Source organism: Neomonachus schauinslandi, chromosome 15 (assembly GCF_002201575.2).
Source record: "Neomonachus schauinslandi chromosome 15, ASM220157v2, whole genome shotgun sequence".
In the NCBI taxonomy this organism is placed as follows: Eukaryota; Metazoa; Chordata; class Mammalia; order Carnivora; family Phocidae; genus Neomonachus; species Neomonachus schauinslandi.
In genome coordinates this window covers 5,925,573-5,945,029 of record NC_058417.1, presented here as the reverse complement: position 1 = coordinate 5,945,029, position 19,457 = coordinate 5,925,573, and the positions used below count along the sequence as shown (strand labels likewise).

The 19,457-nt window shown below is 44.8% G+C and overlaps 1 protein-coding gene across 1 annotated transcript in view; it reads right to left on the bottom strand.

The window, feature by feature from the left end:
• DNAH9 (dynein axonemal heavy chain 9) overlaps positions 1-19,457 on the bottom strand; it is a 357,089-nt gene that overhangs the window by 17,077 nt on the left and 320,555 nt on the right. Inside the window, 1 exon segment of the mRNA XM_021694498.1 lies at positions 17,468-17,650. Coding sequence (XP_021550173.1) covers positions 17,468-17,650 — 183 coding nt within the window.

The window sequence follows — 19,457 nt, the reverse complement described above, 5'->3', positions numbered from 1 at the left end:
TCTGCTCCTTCATTATTAGTGTATTGAAACAGTATGAACAGTATGAAGCAGAATGCAGTATCCTGCAACTTTACTGAATTCATTTTTTACTTCTAATAGTTTTTTGGTGGAGTCTTTAGGGCTTTCTATGTATAATATTATGGTATTTGCAGATAGTGACAGTTTAACTTCCTTACCAATTTGGATGCATTCTATTTCTTTTTTTTTTTGTCTCATTGCTGTGTTTAGGCCTTACAGAATTATGTTGAATAACAGTGGTGAGAGTGAGCCTCCTGTCTTGTTCCTGATCTTAGAGGAAAATCTTTTCAGTTTTTCACCATTGAGTAGGATGTTAGTTGTGAGTTTTTAATATATGGTCTTTATTATGTTGAAGTATGTTCCTTCTAAACCCACTTGTTGAGAGTTTTTATCATGAATGGATATTGAATTTTGTCAAATGTTTTTCTGTACCTATTTAAATGATCATGTTTTTAATCCTTTCTCTTGTTAAAATGGTGTTTCACATTGATTATTTTGTGAATATTGAACCACCCTTGCATCCCCAGAATAAATCGTGGTGAATGATTTATATAATGTATTGTTGGATTAGATTTGCTAATACTTTGCTCAGGATTTTTGAATCTATGTTCATCAGAGATACTGACCTGTTGTTTTCTTTTTTTGTAGTGTCTGCCTGGTTTTGGTATCAGGGTAATGCCATACTAGCTTTATAAATGACTGATCTACTACTTTTATGTTTGCTTTGACTCATGAAATTAAAAAAATAATTTTCTTATTTCTAATTATGGCCTTTTCTGCTTAAAAAGTCTCTTTACCATTTCTTGTATGGCTGATTTAGTGGTGATGAACTCCTTTAACTTTTGTTTGAGAACTCTATCTCTTTAAATTCTGAATGGTAACATTATCAGGTAGAGTATCCTTAGCTGTAGGCTTTTTCCTTTCAGTACTTTGAATATATCATGCCAGTCCCTTCTGGCTTGTAAAATTTTCTTTTCTCTTTTAAGAGAGAGTGCGGGGTGTGGGCAGAGGGAGAGGGAAAGATCCTTAAGGAGGCTCCATGCTCAGTGCAGAGCCTGACGTGGGCCTTGATCCCACGACCCTGAGATCATGACCTGAGCCAAAATCAAGAGTCAGACACTTAACTGACTGAGCCACCCAGGTGCACCCTGGCTTGTAAAATTTCTGCTAAAAACTCAGCTGATAGCCTCATGGGGTTTCCCTTGTATATAACGTTGCTTCTCTTTTGACAATTTTTAGATGCTCCCTTTATTTTTAAACTTTGACATTATTATATGTCTTGGTTTGGACCATTCTTGAGTTCATCTTGTTTGGGACTTTTTGTGGTTCCTGGATCTGGATGTCTGTTTTCTTCCACAGATTAGGGGAGTTTTCAGCTATTATTTCTTCAGATAAATTTCCTGCCCCTTCTTTCTCTTCTTCTGGCGGATTGATCTGCTCCCGGTCCCTCAGTACTATCCCTCCCCACTGTATGTAGGCCCTCTATCCTTTGTTGTGCAGAAACTGTTCACTCAGCCCTCACTTCCTTTTCAGGAGAAATTGTTCTATATATAGGTGTAGACTCGGTGTGACCATGGAGGGGTTGAGTTCAGGGTCTACTTACATCACCATCTCAGACTCTCCCCTCCTCCCATCTTTTAGGGTTGGTTTGTTGGTGACAAATGCCGTTATGATTTTCCTTCATCTGAAAATATCTTGATTTCCCCTTCATTCCTAAAATATTTTCTCTGGATATAGGATCATACTCTGTGTGATACCTCACAGGAGGGATATAGCATAAGAAGTCTGCATATGGATTTCTCCTGACTCTGCCTGTGACTTTTTCCTTCATGATCCAGCTGTGTGTGTATTCTTACTGTCCCATTATAACAATCTCAGTCATATGTATAACTGTATGCTGAGATCCAGTCTTCAACTGAGGGAGTGATCTGGGGACAGGATCCCAACACAATAGCATATTATTACATCTTGTTTATCTGTTCTGACAGTTCTAATCAGTACTTTGGACGCTTGGACTATTTATATTTAATGTAATTATCAATATGACAGAGTTTAAATCTACCAATTTTTTTTTAAAATTTATTTTAGTGGTTGCCCTAGGGCAGGGGTTGGCAAATTTTCTGTAAAGCATCACATAATAAATACTGTGGGCTTTGCAAGCCACACAATATCTGTTGCAGCTGCTCGCCTCATCAGTTGTAACACAAAAGCAGCTATAAACAACGTGTAAATTAATGGCTGGCCATGTTCCAGTAAATGTTTCCTTACAGAAACAGGTTGTGGGCTGGATTTGGCCTGCAGGCCAGTAGTTTGCTGACCCCGCCTCTAGGATTTACAGTATATGTCTTTAAGTTAGCACAGTGTACCTTCAAATAATATGCCACATCGCGTACAGCATAATAATTGTGTTTTCCCCTCTTTTTTTGTTTTTTGTTTTTTAAAGATGTTATTTATTTATTTGACAGAGAGAGAGACAGCGAGGGCAGGAACACAAGCAGGGGGAGTGGGAGAGGGAGAAGCAGGCTTCCCGCCAAGCAGGGAGCCCGATGCGGGGCTCGATCCCAGGACCCTGGGATCATGACCTGAGCCGAAGGCAGCCGCTAACAACTGAGCCAGCCACCCAGGCGCCTCACCCCTCTTATTTTTTATGCTGTTGTTGACATACATTTGGTTCTACATATGTTATAAAGCCCATAGTAATTACTATTTTTGTTTTAAAAAGTTAATTGTTTTTTACGATTTTTAAGTGATAAAAAACGTCTTTAATACAACTCACATATTTACCATCTATGGAGACAGTCAGTACTTTGTGTAGACCCTGATTTCTTTATAGTATCATTTTCCTTCTGTCTGAAGAATTTCTTTTAACATTCTTATATTTTAGGCCTACTGGATATGAATTCTCTCAGTTGTCTGAGAACATGCTTATAGGCACACCTCAGAGATACCGTGGGTTCGGTTCTAGACCACTACAAGAAACTGTATTGCAATAAGGCGAGTCAGATGAAGGTTCTGGTTTTCCAGGGCATGTGGAAGTTATGTTTACACTATACTGTAATCTACTAAGTGTGTACTAGCATTATGTCTTAAAAAAACAACGTACAGGGGCGCCTGCGTGGCTCAGTTGTTAAGGGGTTGGAATCAGGTTCTTCCAAACTCCTGTTCATGTTGGTATTTTGACTTCTTCCCATGAATCACAAATGTTCTTGATGGCATCTAGGATGGTGAATCCTCTCCAAAGGTTATCAATTTACTTTTTCCACTCCATCAGAGGAATCACACTATCTATGGCAGCAAGAGCCTTACGAAATGTATTTCTTAAATAGTAAGACTTGAAAGTTGAAATGACTCCTTGATCCATGGGCTACAGAATGGATGTTGTGTTAGCTGGAGTGAAAACAACATAAATCTCACTGTCCATCTCCATCAGAGCTCTTGGGTGACCAGGTGCATTGTCAACAAGCAGTAATATTTTGAAAGGTGTCTTTCTGAGCAGTGGGCTTAAAATATTCAGGAAACCATGTTGTAAACAGATGTGCTGTCATCCAGGCTTTGTTGTTCCAGTGACAGAGCACAGGCAGATAGATTTAGCATCATGCTGAAGGGCCCTAAGATTCTCAAAATGGTAAATGAGCATTGGCTTCAACTTAAAGTCACCAGCTGCATGAGCCCCTAACAAGAGAGTCAGCCTGTCCTTTGAAGCTTTGAAGCCAGGCATTGACTTCTCCTCTGCAGCTATGAAAGTTCTAGATGGCATCTTCTTCCAATAGAAAGCTGTTTCATCTACATTGAAAATCTGTTGCTGAGGGTAGCCACCTTCATTAGTTATCTTAGCTCCAACTTCTGGAGAACTTACTGCAGCTTCTACATCAGCACTTGCTGCTTGACCTTGCACTTTTATGTCATGGAGATGGCTTCTTTCCTTAAACCTCCTGAACCAACCTCTGCTAGCTTCAGACTTTTCTTCTGTGGCTTCCTCACCTCTCTCCACTTTCATGGAATTGAAGAGCATTAGGGCCTTGCTCTGGATTAGGCTTTTGCTTAGGGGAATGTTGGGGCTGGCTTGACCTTCTATCTAGACCACTAAAACTTTCTCCATAACAGCAATAAGGCTGTTTCACTTTCTTATCATTTGTGTGTTCACTGGAGAAGCAGTTTAATTTCCTTTAAGAACTTTTCCTCTGCATTCACAGCTTAGCTAACCATTTGGTATAAGGGGCCTAGCTTTTGGCCTCTCTTGGCTTTCAACATGCCTTCCTCACTAAGCTTAATCATTTCCAGCTTTTGATTTCAAGTGAGAGACGTGTGACTCTTCCTTTCACTTGAACACTTAGGAGCTGTTGTAGGGTTATTAACTGGCCTAATTTCGATACTGTTGTGTCTCAGGGAAGAGGGAGCCAAGTGGAGAAGGTGAGAGACACAGGGAAGCTGGTCAATGGTGCAGTCAGAACACATAAACATTTATCAAGTTTGCTGTTTTAAATGGGCATGGTTGGGGCATGTGGGTGGCTCAGTCAGTTAAGGGTCTCCCTTTGATTCAGGTCATGATCCCAGGGTCTTGGGATTGAGCCCTGTGTTGGGCTCCCTGCTCAGCAGGGAGTCTGCTTCTCCCTCTGCCTCTCCCCCTGGCTTGTGTTCTCTCTCTTGCTCACTCTCTCTCTCAAATAAATAAAAACTATTTTTAAAAATGGGCATGGTTTGTGCACTCCAAAGCAATTACAACAGTAATATCAAAGATCACTGATCACAGATAACCATAACAATAATAATGAAAAAGTTTGAAATATTGTGAGAATTACCAAAATGTGACACAGAGAAACAAAGTGAGCAAATGTTGTTGGAAAAAATGAGACCTATAGACCTGCTCAATGCAGGGTTGCCACAATCCTTCTATTTGTAAAAAACAAAACAAAAAGACAGTATCTGTGAAGCTCAGTAGAGTGAAATGCAACAAAATGAGGTATGCCTGTATTTAGTTTTCTTTTTTGAAAGTTTGGTTTTTTGTTTTTTGTTTTTATTTTGGCTACTCCAAGAGTTCTGGGTTTATCGTTTTCTTCTTTTTAAAGATTTATTTATTAGAGAGGGAGAGCTGGGAGGAGGGGCAGAGGGGGAGAGAGAATCTCCAGGAGACTTCCCACTGAGCAAGAAGCCTACCATGGTGCTCGATCCCATGACCCTGAGACCATGACCTGAGCTGAAATCAAGAGTCAGACACCCAACTGACTGAGCCACCCTGGCACCCCTATCATTTTCTTTTTGGTGCTTTTCCTTTAGTACATTCATGGTATCTCTCCACTGTGTCCAGTTTGCATAGCTCCCTGCGAGAAGTCTGCTGTCATTTCTCTCTTTGCTCTTTTGCATATTCTCCACCCCCACTCCTGCCTTGCCCCTCATCCTGCCTGCTTTACCCTTGGGTTTCACCAACTTCATCATGAGGTACCTTTACATAGTTTTCATTAGGTCTGTTCTGCATGGGGCATGTTGAGCTTCTTGTGCCTGTGGATTTATATATATATATATATATATGTATATATATATATATATATATGTATTAAAGATTTTATTTATTTATTTGACAGAGAGTGTTAGCGAGAGCAGGAACAGAAGCAGGGGGAGTGGGAGAGGGAGAAGCAGGCTTCCCGCTGAGCAGGGAGCCCTATGTGGGGCTCGACCCCAGGACCCTGGGATCATGACCTGAGCTGAAGGCAGATGCTTAATGACTGAGCCACCCAGGCGCCCCGGATTTATAGTTTTTGACAGATCTGCAAAACCATGGCCCTTATTTAAGTTTTTTTTTTTGACCCTCCCTCTCACCTCCATCTTCCTGGGACTCCAGTTACATGTGTTAGACCACTAGATATTATCCCACAGGTCCCTGATGTGCTGTTTACTTTTTTTCAGTATTTTTTTTTTCCCTCACTTTGGGTAGTTTCTTTTGCTATGTTTTCATCAGCTGTAAATCTTCCAAAGGTCTCATTTTTCATTCGACTATTGCATTTTCCATCTCTGTACGTTCTGTTTATATGTTCCATTTGTACGTCATCATGTTCGTATTTTCTTCTGTCTCCTTCAACAGACACAGCAAACTCAGGATTGTTTCCTAACCTCCCTGCCTGCGAATTCCATCATCCTTGCCATTTTTGGTGCCATTTCAACTGATCCACTCTTCTCCTGGATATGGGTCATATATTCCCGCTTCTTTACATGCCTGTAATTAGTTTAGTGCATGTCAGACACTATGAATTTTACATTTTTGAGTGCTGGATTTTGTTGTATTCCTTTAAATAGTGCTGGAAAGAATTTTTTAAAGATTTTATTTATTTATTTATTTGACAGAGAGTACAAGCAGGGGGAGCATCAGAGGGAGGGGGAGAAGCAGGCTCCCCGCTGAGCAGGAAGCCCCACGCCGGGCTCGATCCCAGAACCCTGGGACCATGACCCGAGCCAAAGGCAGATGCCCAATGACTGAGCCACCTAGGCACCCCGGGAAAGAATTTTTTTGCCTGCAGTTAATTTACTTGAACTCAGTGGATCTGTTGGCAGCTTGGATTTCATCTTTGCTGTTGGGGGAGTATAGACCAGCTTTCAGTCTTAGTCTGGGTTCAATTTAGTCCTTTTACTAAGTTGATACCCTTCGGAGAATCTTCCCTGAAACTTTGTTTTTTTGTTTTTTGTTTTAATTTCTCTGTATGCCAGCTAGTGGGAACTATTCCCAGCTCTGTGGGAGCTCTGAGGATTGTTCTCTCTGCTCCTGTGTCATGGTTCCTTCCCAGCCTTGGGTAGTTTTTTTCTCACTCATGTACAGAGCAGTAGCCAGCCAGCGTCTTGGGGGTCCCTCTGCAGATATCTGAGGCTTTTTTTCTGGGCAGCTCCCTGCCATAAGCACTCTGCCCTACAAACCCCATTACCTTGGCCTTTGTGACCTCTGCTCTGTGTGTCCTCAGTTCAGTGGAAGTGTGGGGCTCTTTCCCGAACAGTAGCCCAATTCCCATAGTAAGCCTGAACAACGAAGGGATCGCCTTTCTTCTTCCCTTTCTGCCAAGTATCACAGTCGTGTCATACACATTTGTCCGAACCCCTGGAATGTACACCATCAAGAGTGAGCCCCAATGTAAACTATGGACTGTGGGTGATTGTGGTAAGTTAGTGTAGGCTCCTCAGTTGTAACAAGTGGACCACTCTGCTGGGAGACGTAGATAGTGGGGCAGGCTCTGTGGGGGGCAGGGAGTATGTGGGAAATCTCTCTTATGTTCCTCTTGATTTTGCTGTGAACCTAAAAACGGCTCTAAAAAAATGAAATCTTAAAAAAAAAAAAAAGCCATACTTAATTTTTAACAGCATTTGGACATCTGAATTCATTTTGATAGAGGAACATAAAGTGTGTAACATGGCTTTCCTAAAAATTTCTCACATCTGCTTAAAATATGATGTTAATTCATTCTGACCACGATTTTGCATTTGCTAATTGAATGTGGGAGTGACAGACTTCAAGAATGTGCTGTCTGAGGTTTTGCCAGTTTGAGAGTGAAGAACAATTCCAGAAAAGAGGAAACCATTCACCTTGTAGTTGGTTTCTGAAGTCAGTATTCCCGTGACCTTGAGCCAAGTAGGAATGACTCATTTTCATTGTAGGGCTGAGAAGAAATGAGAGAATCCCACCGCAGATTCACTAAGTGTAAGTTTCATCCCTTTCTTAGGAGAAGACTTTACGACAGCATTTCCCGAAAGCTGTTCAGGAAAACATGTTTCTTGGGCTATTGCCAGATTGGTGGAGGCTGGGGTGGGCAGACAGGAAATTTCTGTGGCCAAGCTGTGGACAAGTGGGCCCTTCTTAAAGACTCCAGCTATACTATCCTACAGAAACCTGTTTACATTTGTTCAAGCCCAATTTTCTCAAATTCCTCCTGCCTGGATCTTCTGTAACACTGATTAATATCTGTACTTGCAGGTCAAGAGTCAGCTAGAAGAAAACTTACCAAGAAAACACTGAATCCCTGTCTTAGGAACTTGCTGCATTTCAGGGTCCTCTGACTTGCTTGCTGCATGTCAGTATGGCAGGTGAATCTAGAACTAAAGGCTGGGGTCAGTGGGGAGCCCTTATCATAGATACAAAGGCTAGCTGGCTGTGACCTTAACCACTTTATTCATCCCTATAAAGGCATGGTTTCATAATCTTGAGTAAAAACCTTATTTTTCCTACAGGTCTTCATTCTTTGAAGTCAGTGAGCTATTATTAGTGGTTTTTTTTTAATAAAAAAGCTCAGATTCCTAGACTGCAATCCATACCTAAGGACTCCAACCTCCAGAGGGCCAGTAACGTCCATTTGGAAAGTGCACCCCTGATGGGTCTGAAGCAGCTGGTGCCCTGGGCTCACAAGGGGGTCAGCAACACCCATGTCCTCCTCCTCGAGGGGCTGCAGGCTGCACCCTGTCCTGACGGTCAGTTCCTATCTGCTTTTTCTTCCCTATGAAAATGGTCTTTGCAACCAGCTTTCATTTTTCTGGAGCAGGGGAGGGGATGGGGAGGGCAGTGGGAATGATACGGGCCGTGCCCCTCAGCTTCCAGACTGAGGGTGACCACAGTCCATCCAGCTGGGTCTTCTGACAGAGTGCTGGAAAACCTGAAGGCATGTGGGCCAGGGCGGCTGTCTGGTGAGTGGTGACTGTAAGCCGTCCGCGGGTCAAAGCAAGGCCCTATCAGACCTGCACTATCAAGTCAGCACACAATGGATCAGAGTAAAAAGCTGGAGTAGTTCTCCAAGTCAGCAAGCTGGACTTCAAGTTTGAGCATCCTTCACGTATTTAGAAACAGATTTTGTGAATTAGCCACCGGAAGCTTGGGGAAAAAAATAGTCTGATGGCCTAAAACATCTGAATAATCAAAAATGATTCCCGGGGCACCTGGGTGGCTCAGTCGGCTAAGTGTCTGACTTCAGGTCATGATCTTGGGGTCCTGCGATTGAGCAGCGGGGAGTCTGCTTGTCCCTCTCTCTCTGCCTCTCCCCCTGCTTGTGCTCTTTTCATATATGGCCTTTATTATGTTGAGGTAGGGTTCCTGTAACCCTACTTTGTGGAGGTTTTTTTTTTTTTTAAATCATGAATGGATGTTGTACTTTGTCAAGTGCTTTTTCTGCATGTATTGAAACGATCATGTGGTTTTTATCCTTTCTCTTATTTATGTGATGTGTCATGTTGATTGATTTGTGAATGTTGAACAACTCCATCTCAGGGATAAATCACACTTGATTGTGGTGAATAATTTATTTAATGCATAGTTGGATTCAGTTTTCTAGTATTTTGTTGAGAAATTTTACAACTGTGTTCATCAGAGATATTGGCCTATAGTTCTGTTTTTATGTAGTGTCTTTACTCTGGTTTTGGTATCAGGGTAATGCCAGCCAAATAGAGTAAATTTGGAGGTTTTCCTCCCTCTTCTATTTTTTGGAATAGTTTGAGAAGAATAGGTATTAACTCTTCTTTAATGTTTGGTAGAATTCACCTGTGAAGCCATCCGGTCTTTTGTGTTTTGGGGAGTTTTTTGATTAGTGATTCAATTTCATTGCTGGTAATTGGTCTGTTCAAATTTTCTATTTCTTCCTGATTCAGTTTTGGGGGGTTATATATACTTCTAGGAATTTATCCATTACTTCTAGGTTGTCCAGTTTGTTGGCATATAATCTTTCATAATCTCTAACAATCCTTTGTATTACTGCAGTGTTGGTTTTTATTTCTTGTCTTTAATTTCTGATTTTGTTTGAGCCCCTTCTCTCTCTCTCTCTCAAGAGCGAGCGTGATGAGTGGGCCGGGGAGGAGGAGAGGGAGAGAGAAAGAATCTTGGCATGGAGCCTGATGTGGGGCTCGATCCCATGACCCTGAGATCATGACCTGAGCTGAAATCAAGAGTTGGATGCTCGGGATGCCTGGGTGGCTCAGTTGGTTAAGCGTCTGCCTTCAGCTCGGGTTGTGATCCTGGGGTCCTGGGATTGAGTCCCATGTCAGGCTCCATGCTCAGCAGGGAGCCTGTTTCTCCCTCTGCCTCTCCCCACTGCTCCTATTCTCTCTTTCTCTGACAAACAAATAAATAAAATCTTAAAAAAAAAAAAAAGAGTTGGATGCTCAACCGACTGAGCCACCCAGGCACCCCCACCTCTCTCTTTCTTAAATGAGTCTGCTAAAGGTTTATCAATTTTGTTGATCTTTTAAAAAAACCCAGCTCCAGATTTCATTGATCTGTTCTATTGTTTTTCGCTTTGTTTTTAGTTTCTATTTCATTCATTTCTCCTCTAATCTTTATTATTTCCTTCTTTCTACTGATTTACGCTCCTTTAGATGTAAGGATAGATTGTTTGAGATGTTTCTTGCTTCTTGAGGTAGGCCTGTATTGCTATAAATTTCCCACTTTGAATTGGTTTTGCTGCATTCCAGAGCTTTTGGATTGTTTGTGTTTTCATTTTCATTTGTCTCCATGTAATTTTTTTTAAAGATTTTATTTATTTATTTGAGAGAGAGAGAAAGAGAGAGAGAGTGCAAACGCATGAGCAGGGGGAGGGGTGGAAAGAGAAGCAGACTCCACACTGAGCAGGGAGCCTGATGTTGGGGCTCGATCCCAGGACCCTGAGATCATGACCTGAGCTGAAGGCAGATGCTTAACCAACTGAGCCACCCAGGCACCCATGTCTCCATGTATTTTTTGACTTCTTTGATTTCTTGGGTGTCCAATTCATTGTTTAGTAGCATGTTATTTAACCTCCATGTGTTCTTTCCAGATTTTTTCTTGTCGTTTTTTTTGTAGTGTTGTGGTGTAGTTTTGTAGTGTTGTAGTCAGAAAAGATGCATGGTGTATGACTTCAATCTTTCTGAATTTGCTGAGATTTGTTTTGCGGCCTAATACGCAATCTATCCTGGAGAATGTTCCATGTGCATTTGAAAAGAATGTGTATTCTGTTGTTTTAGGATGGAATGTTCTCAATATATCTGTTAAATCCATCTGCTCCAATGTGTCATTCAAAGCCATGGTTTCCTTGTTGACTTTCTGTTTGGATGATCTCTCCATTGATGTAAGTGGGGAGTTAAAGACCCATACTATTATTTTATTACTGTTGATTACTTTCTTTATTATTAACTGTTTTAAGTATTTGGGTGCCCCCACGTTGAGTGCATAAATATTTACAATTGTTGGGGCGCCTGAGTGGCTCAGTCAGTTAAGCGTCTCCCTTCAGCTCAGGTCATGATCCCAGGGTCCTGGGGTCGAGCCCCGCATCGGGCTCCCTGATCCCCTGCTGTGTGCTTGCTTGCTCCCTCTCTAACTAATAAAATCTTTAAAAAATATTTACAATTATTGTATCTTCTTGTTGGATCGACCCTTTATGATTATGAAGTGTCCTTCTTTGTCTCTTGTTAGTCTGTTTCAAAGTCTAATTTGTCTAAGTATTGCTACCCCACCTTTCTTTTCACATCCATTTTCAGGATAAATGCTTCTCCATCCCTTCGTTTTCATTCTGCATCTGTCTTTAAGTCTGAAATGAGTCTCTTCTAGGCAGCAAATAGATGGGTCTTATTTTCTTATTTATTCTGTCACTCTATGTCTTTTGATCGGAGGGCTTAGTCCATTTATATTCAAAGAACTATTCATAGGTATGTATGTATTTATTGCCATTTTGTTACTTGTTTTATGGTTGCATTTATATTCTCTGTTCCTTTCTTCCCTTGCTCTCTCACTGTAAGTTTCTTTAGTTACCTGTTTGGATTCCTTTCTCTTTATTTTTCGCATATCTATTACTGGGTTTTGACTTGAAGTTACCATTAGGTTGGTGTATAACATCTTCTGCATATAGCAGTCTATAGGAAATTGATGGTTGCTTAAGTTTGAAATCTAGAAGCACTAAATTTGGGCGCCTGGGTGGCTCAGTTGGTTAAGCGACTGCCTTCGGCTCAGGTCATGATCTTGGAGTCCCGGGATCGAGTCCCACATCAGGCTCCCTGCTCAGCAGGGAGTCTGCTTCTCCCTCTGACCCTCCTCCCTCTCATGCTCTCTGTCTCTCATTCTCTTTCTCGCAAATAAATAAAATCTTAAAAAAAAAAAATTAAAAAAAAAAAGTTTTAGAAGCACTAAATTTTTACTCCTTTGTCCCCCATAATTTAGGTATGTGGTGTCATACTTTATATCCTTTTATCTTGTGAATCCCTTGAACGATTTTTATAAACACAGGTAATTTTACTGCCTTTGTGCTTCCTCCTTTTCTTAGTCCTGATTATGGTCCTTCCTTTCTACCCAAAGAGTCCCCTTTAACATTTCTTGTAAGGCTGGTTTAGTGGTGACGAATTCCTTTTTGTCTGGAAAACTCTCTCTCTCTCTCTTTCTCTTTCAGTTCTGAATAACACACTTACTGAAGAGTATTCTTGGCTGCAGATTTTTTCCTTTCAGCCCATTGAATATATCATGTCACTGTCTTCTGGTCTGCAAAGTTCTTGCTGAAAAATCCACTCATAGCCTTATGGGGTTTCCCTTATATATAACTTCTTTTTTTTGCTGCTTTAAAAATTCTCTTTATCACTACTTTTTGTTGTGTGTCTTGGTGTGGACCTTCTTGGGTTGATTTTGTTGGAATTTCTGTTTTCTTCCCCAGATTCAGAAAGTTTTCAGCTATTATTTCTTCAAATAATTTTTCTGCCCCCTTTTCTCTCTCTCCTCCTTTTGGGAGCCCTACCTTCTTGAATGTTATTATGCTTGATGGTGTTGCTGAATTCCCTAAGTCTTTTCACATTTTGCGTAATTTTTTTCTCTCACCTGCTCAGCTCGATGACTTTCCGTTACCCTGTGTTCTGGTTCATTAATTCATTCCTCTACTTCTTCCCTCCTGCTATTTATTCCCTCTAGGGTATTTTTAATGTCATTTATTGTGTTCTTCATCTCTGATTAGTTCTTTTTTATCTTATCGGTAAGGGTCTCACTGATGTCCTCCATTTTTTTCTCAAGTCCAGTGAGTATCTTTGATCATTACTTTAAATTCTCTATCAGGCATATGACTTGTATCCATTTCGCTTAGGTCTCTTGCTGTGGTTTTGTCCTGTTCTTTCATTTGGGACATATTCCTCTGTGTCCTCATTTTATCTGTTTGTGTCTGTTTCTCGGTGTTAGGAATGTCAGCTGCATCTCCTGCTTTTGAAAATAGTGCCCTGTTTGCCGGAACCTAGTGCTTCAGGGGTGTCTCCTGTGTGACACGTGTGCCCTCCTGTTGGGGCTGAGCCACTCTTTCCTTCAGTCCAGTCGTCTGCAGTGGCTCTCTTCACCTGTTGTGGGCAGGGTTTGGTCCATGTCCTGTTAGTGGGCCAGTCTGGGGCCCCGTGGGTTTGAGCTGAGTCAGACTCAGTTTGCCAGAGATGTAGTGGCAGCAAACTGCAGGGCGTTTTTCCTGTGTTGTCCCCTGAGCAGCTTTCATTGTTGGGTGGGGCTGCCGTCTGGCTGGTGTGCGCACGCGTGTGTGTGTCTGTGTGTGTGGTTGTTTCCCCCCCAGCCCCCACCCCCCAAGGCAGAAGTCACTTTTGAGCGGTGCTGGCCCAGACACGGAGCTGCCTGCACACCGCGAGCTTTGAGGTACCACTTCGGATGGGCTCTGGCCTGGAGTGTATGGAGGGGGTTAGATCCGCGATGTGTGCAGGGTGTGCAGCACTGGCAAGGTTTGTGCGTTGGTTCTCTAGGGAGGGGACCTGCCGCTGCCCTGGGGATTGAGGCCAGCTGGGTTGGAGGGGGTGGATCTGCAAAGTGTGTGAGCTGGGGAGGATGTGGTCTTAGCAAGGTTTGCACTGGGCTTCTGGAGGAGGGAACCCACGGCATCAGGCTGGAGGCATGGGGCGCAGTGGAAGCATGTGGTTCCCACAGGTGGTGGTGTGGTTACGCTGGAGGGCAGGGGAAGGGAAATGGCTCCTGGCAACTCCTTTGTTTGTTCCTGGAGGAGTTTCCCTAGCATCTCTGCCCCTGCAGACTTGCTCTGAGATCAGTAAATAACTCTCCCTCCCCTATGCCCCAGGCATTTTTCAAACCGCTGCTCTATGTTTGTTGCATCTGCACAGACCCTTCATTCATTGTGCTGCCTCCTTGAGGGCGGGGACTCAGGTTCCTCTTGGCCTCTGGCTCTCCCAGAGCTAAGCCTGCTGATTGGTACAATTCCAGGTGTTAAGTCGCACTGGTCATACGAACTCATGTAATTTGGCCTCTCTGGTTTTCAGAGCCAGGTGTTATGGGGATTTGTCCTCCCTGTGAGGGCTCCCTTGTGTGCTGGTCTGTTTCTCCCCTTCTCTGTGTCCGTAGCTGCCTGCCTTCCATGGACGGCCACGGTTGCTGTAGCTCCCCACTGTGTCTTCACCCTTCCCACCCTCTTTGCTGTGGCCTCTTTACCTCTAGTTGTGGAGTCGGTTCTGCCAGTCATTTTCTGGGTTAGTTACAATGATGTGTTACCTTGTTGTATCTGTGGGCGAGGTGAGCTTAGGGTCCTCCTACTCCACCATCTTCCCAGCCTCTTTCCTAAACATGGTGTTTAATTTATGCTTACAGAACATCTCAATTTGGACTAGTCACATTTTAAGTGCTAACCTATCGTTGGCCGCTACTGTAGACAGTGAAGGTCTAGGAATTTAGCTTCTCTTAGAATTTATCTACCTAGGCAGAGGATTTTCTGGGCCCACTGCCGTCAGTATATGGCCCTTTGAAGGTTATACCTAGTTAATATAGAGAAAGAAAGTGGCCTTTAGGAGTTTTGTACATCAGGCTTTTGTGCATTTGGTTAGTGGGAGTTAGTACCTTTGACCAGTCAGCTTGGATACTCACAGAACCTGTCTTCATTGTGTAAGACTAGGAGCCAGATGTCTTACTGTGGTAAATTTCTCTGTGGGAACATGGTTATGATGAATTGACCTCTCTTCGGTGCCTACCCTATCTTCCTCTACCACTTTTGTGTGCTTTGAGCTCCTACAGTCCTCGAGCTTAGCATTACTGTGCCTCTCAGTTCAGCTGATACTTTGTGGATGGTAGCCTTACGGTTTCCCATACAGCCAATTATGACTGGATACAAATAAAAGTTTATCATAAATGCTAAGAGTATTGACTTCATGATTTTAAAAAGAAGTTAGTTAGACCTCTCCTGACTTTGGTGCCCCGTCTGGGCAGAGTGTTTGGGTTTGCCTGTCTGATGTGCTGGGTAGCGTGAGTTGCCCTCTGTCCCCTTGTGCACCACCTGACGCACTCCTAGAACTTGAAAGTGACTGTTCAGGAGAACCTCAGTCCGGATGTGTCAGACACCGCGCAGTGGGGCCATCCTGTGGACCCTCCCGCTCAGGTCACTCCCGTCTCTGCTGCCTTTCCTTTCTCTCTCCCCTAGACTTAAACACCCTCCCTTCCCTGAACTCGGCTGCCGTCCCCTCGTATGCTCCTCTTCCCATCTTTTCCCTCCACCTGCTTGTCTTAACACTGTGCTTCACAAACGGCCCATCACCAGAATCACCTGGCCACTGCTTAAAACGTGGCTGCAGAGGTAGGACTGGGACGTGTGCTGTGAGAAATCCCCCGGGGGGGGCCCGACGACCAGGCCATGAGACTGGGTTTAGATGACAGCATTTTAAAATGCCTGTTCTCCATCTCCCAGAGGGACCAGGAGAGAAAGGCAAGCCACAGCTGTCCTGACTGCCTGTCCACTCACCTGAGTGGACCCTCTGCTCTGGCCAAAGCAGGTGACTCAGAGCAGGGTTAGGGCTCCTCTGCTGGCACGTCTGGAAGATTCTTCTCCTTGTCCCCCCTGTTGTACTCCCACCCTTTCTCCGCTGGGGCCTCCCCTGATGCCACAGACTTGTTTTTTTCTTTCTTTTCCCACATCTCTCTGTGTGCCTTGTGTTATGATCTGCCTGCTCGTTCTTCCAAGGCCTCCTCCTGGAGAAGCCTTTGCCCCCTCCATCTCCCTGCGCCCTCCAGCGGGGAATGCTCAGACCTGCCTGAGCTGCTCGTGGTCAGCTTTGCTTGAACTAGACTGAGAGCAAAGAGACACTTCCTCGCCTGCCCCCTTCATCTGCGTCCAGGCATGCTCGTGATTCATGCCACCCGACCACGGCCACGGCTCTTGGACGAAAAATGCACGAATTGGAAGGCGGATGGGTAAATAGACTGTGCCAAGTGCATGGACTCCATAAGCTGAGAGTGCAGCAAACCTGCTTGAGGTCATTACTAGTGGACACCTGCTTACCGCGGTAATAGAGCTGCATAATGTGACCCGCCAAGTCCTTCTTTACATTTGAGATCGTCCTATGGAAGGTTGTATCTCATTTGATTACAGGCTGGCCCGTAATTTGGAAACATTACCAAATACTCTCTTCCCCATCCCTTTCTGTCCTTTCTCCTTACTTCCCTCCATGTATACGAGGGAGGAGGAAATTAACAGATTAATAAAAAAAAAGGCCCACTAACGTAGAATTTGCAGTCTTGTGCCACAGTTTCTAGGTGACTACTTGTGACAACACACACAGTTGTTTCTCCCACGCACAAGTAACTCCGAGCTACAAAACCGGATTCTCACCTTCCCTCTGTCTGGGGCTGCGGTTCTGTTAATGAACGTGCCTCTGTATGCTGACAACAGTCCCCCTCCTCAGCTCCTGAGAGGCAGCAGGGCCCCCCGTGTGCCTGTCACAGAGGTGCTTCTCCGTGAGGGTCCGGGCCAGGCCCCTGACGTAATTACCTCCTGGCACATCAGGTAAACGTGTTTAAGTAACTGGGGGTAGAAACAGACTCTTCCATTGCTCAAGAGAAATGCAGAGTTTGTGCAGTATCTTGGATCTTTCCTACAACCTTGGTGTTGTAAAAAGATGACCATCCTTTTCTCTGATGAGGCGATAATAATTATCAGCTAATACGTTGGGGGTATTTACTACACACTAGGGATTGTTCTAAACATTCGATGTAAATGAATTTATTTCATCCTTCCCCAAAGCGTTATGAAGTTGGACCATCATCCCTCTTACAGGTGAAGAAGCTGAGACACAGTGAGATCTAAGCCACTTTAAGGCCGCGAGCGAGGAAGTGACCCCGGGGCCGTCTAGTTCTAGAACCTCTACTTTTTTCCAGTGCTCCTCTGCCCCCCCCACGAAAGCAACTATGTCGGTAGAAGACACCAGGCTGTCAAAATTTTCGTCTAGCTTGCTCCTCAGAGTGTGGTCTCCTCAGGCAGCTCGCATATGCTGACTTCTAACTTCAGTACGGCTTCAGACTTTATAGAACTTTGGGTCTCAGCCTCCCTGCAGCCCGGCCGCTCCCACTTTCTGGGAGTGATGCCTTCTCGGGCATTCGGATTGCTCTAGGACAACTCTCCAGCTCCCAGGTCCCCGGTACCCCCTCCTCCCTCCCTCCCCCGGGGGGTCCAGCTGTGTCCTCTGGCCATGCCCCTTCCCACCAAGACCCCCCACCCCTTACCTTTAAGCCGAGGTCCAGCTCCCTCAGCGAGTGCCGGATCTCCCTGGTGAGGACGTTCATCCGCTCGCACTCCTGGAAGGTGACGACAAGGTAGGGGGTGCGCTCCTCCACTTTGGCCAGCAGCTCTGGCATGTTAAACTCGTCTGTCACTCGCTCGAGGATTTCTTCCAGGAGGGCCTTGACCTGCCCCGCAATGGGAAACACAGGGTTAAGAAGGGCTTCTCACCCTCCAGGACTCCATTCCCCTGTGACACAGAGGTAAAGATGCCAGTCGCCCACCCACGGGCTGACCAGCTGAAGAAGAGAACATAGGTGCCTTTCTAAGAATCAGGAGTTGGGAAAACCCAGAGGCTGACCTGGTTAGCAGAGGGGATCAAACTGGAAAGGCATAGGATAGCCCAGGGTGGTCATTTGGGGCCATAGGAAGCTGGAGTGATGAATATATATAAATTCGCACTCTCCATTCTGAGTTTCCATGAGGCTGCACTGCACTTTCTATCCTTGGGTCCTGGAAGAAGCATCCCCATCTATCATGTCAGCCTCCTCCCAGGCCCACGATTCCTTTCACCACAAAAACTGTCAGCCAATTAGACCAGGGGAGCTGGAACCACCAGGGTGTCTCTCCTGGAAAATGGGAACTGAAGCACTGAAATCCTGGGTTATTCGGGGGCAAGCACTTGGAGGCTGAGTCTGGCATTTTGAAGTAAATGAGTAAGGCCAGGAGGTCTGTCAGCAGAGAAAGAAAAATGGAACAAGTGCAGACATAATAGAACATGTGGCCAGTGGGGAGGGATGGAGGAGGGCGCACACCAGCGAGAGGAAGCCAGCCCTTCCCGGGTCATGAGAGCTTGGGCTCCAGGAGCACCTGCTGGGATGGGCGTTGTTCCTCATCTCCTATAAGAGCTCCCCATCTCCGCTTGTGAAGTCCCCTCCTCCCCATCGTTTTGGGGTACCATCACGGGGCCCCATCCTCCCACGATCTAAGTAGGCCAACCAGATCCTCATTCCCAGGAGCACAAAAACGTGAATCTCAAGCCTGAGATTCAGGGACAGGAAGTGGATGGAGCCACTGACCCAAGTGCCCTGAAAGGACACTCTTCTTTATCCCTGGGACCCTGGAGCCATTGGGATTTCTATCCTTTCTCAGTTCGATTCCTTTGACACAGTGGGCTATTTCTTGCCTGTTTCAGCTAAATTCGCCTCTGTTGCTTGCAACCAAAGACCCTTGGCTCAGTTAATACAGTTCTGTTATGCGTTACCCACGTGAGTGTGAGCAAGTCAGCTAGGCCTCCATTTTTATCTATAAAAATTTCCAAGAGCATCTTTCTCCACCTGCCCCCTCTCCCCCAACTCCCAGGGCTGATGCAGAGATCAAATTGAGGGAGCTGATGGATGTGGCAGCACCTGAGAGCTATACAGAGCTACAGAAAGGATTATTAATATTCACTTTACCTTGTATTGTTAACACACAATACAGTCTCTAGAAAAAGAGCTGACGTCTGAAAAAGGAAAGTAAAACCTCCGCTCTGTCAGAAAGGGGTCTCTGGGGCTGTCGCAGCAAAAACCAGAACAGAATTTTAACGGTACCTGAGAGTGCTGCTGGGATGGAAGACAAATGACTAAATTTATATCACGTTTCTATCTCTGGAGTGGAATTTGAAGAAACAGCCCCATATCAGTGAGCTGCCATTTGGACACTGCACAGAGAGATGAAAAGATAGTCTGGAGGCACTGTCCCAAAATACATGGAACATGGAGAAAAAGGGTTCTCTTCAGTCCTGATCAGGCCGAGCAGGATTTGGAGACCAGGACAGAGGATGGGGAGGACAGCCAGGGCACGGAGCAGGTGCACAGACCTGGGGGAGCCCAGGACAGGGAGGACTGCCACAGAAAGGAGCAGGTGCACAGACCTGGGGGAGCCCAGGACGGGGAGGGCTGCTAGGGAAGGGAGCAGGTGCACAGACCTGGGGGAGCCCAGGACGGGGAGGAC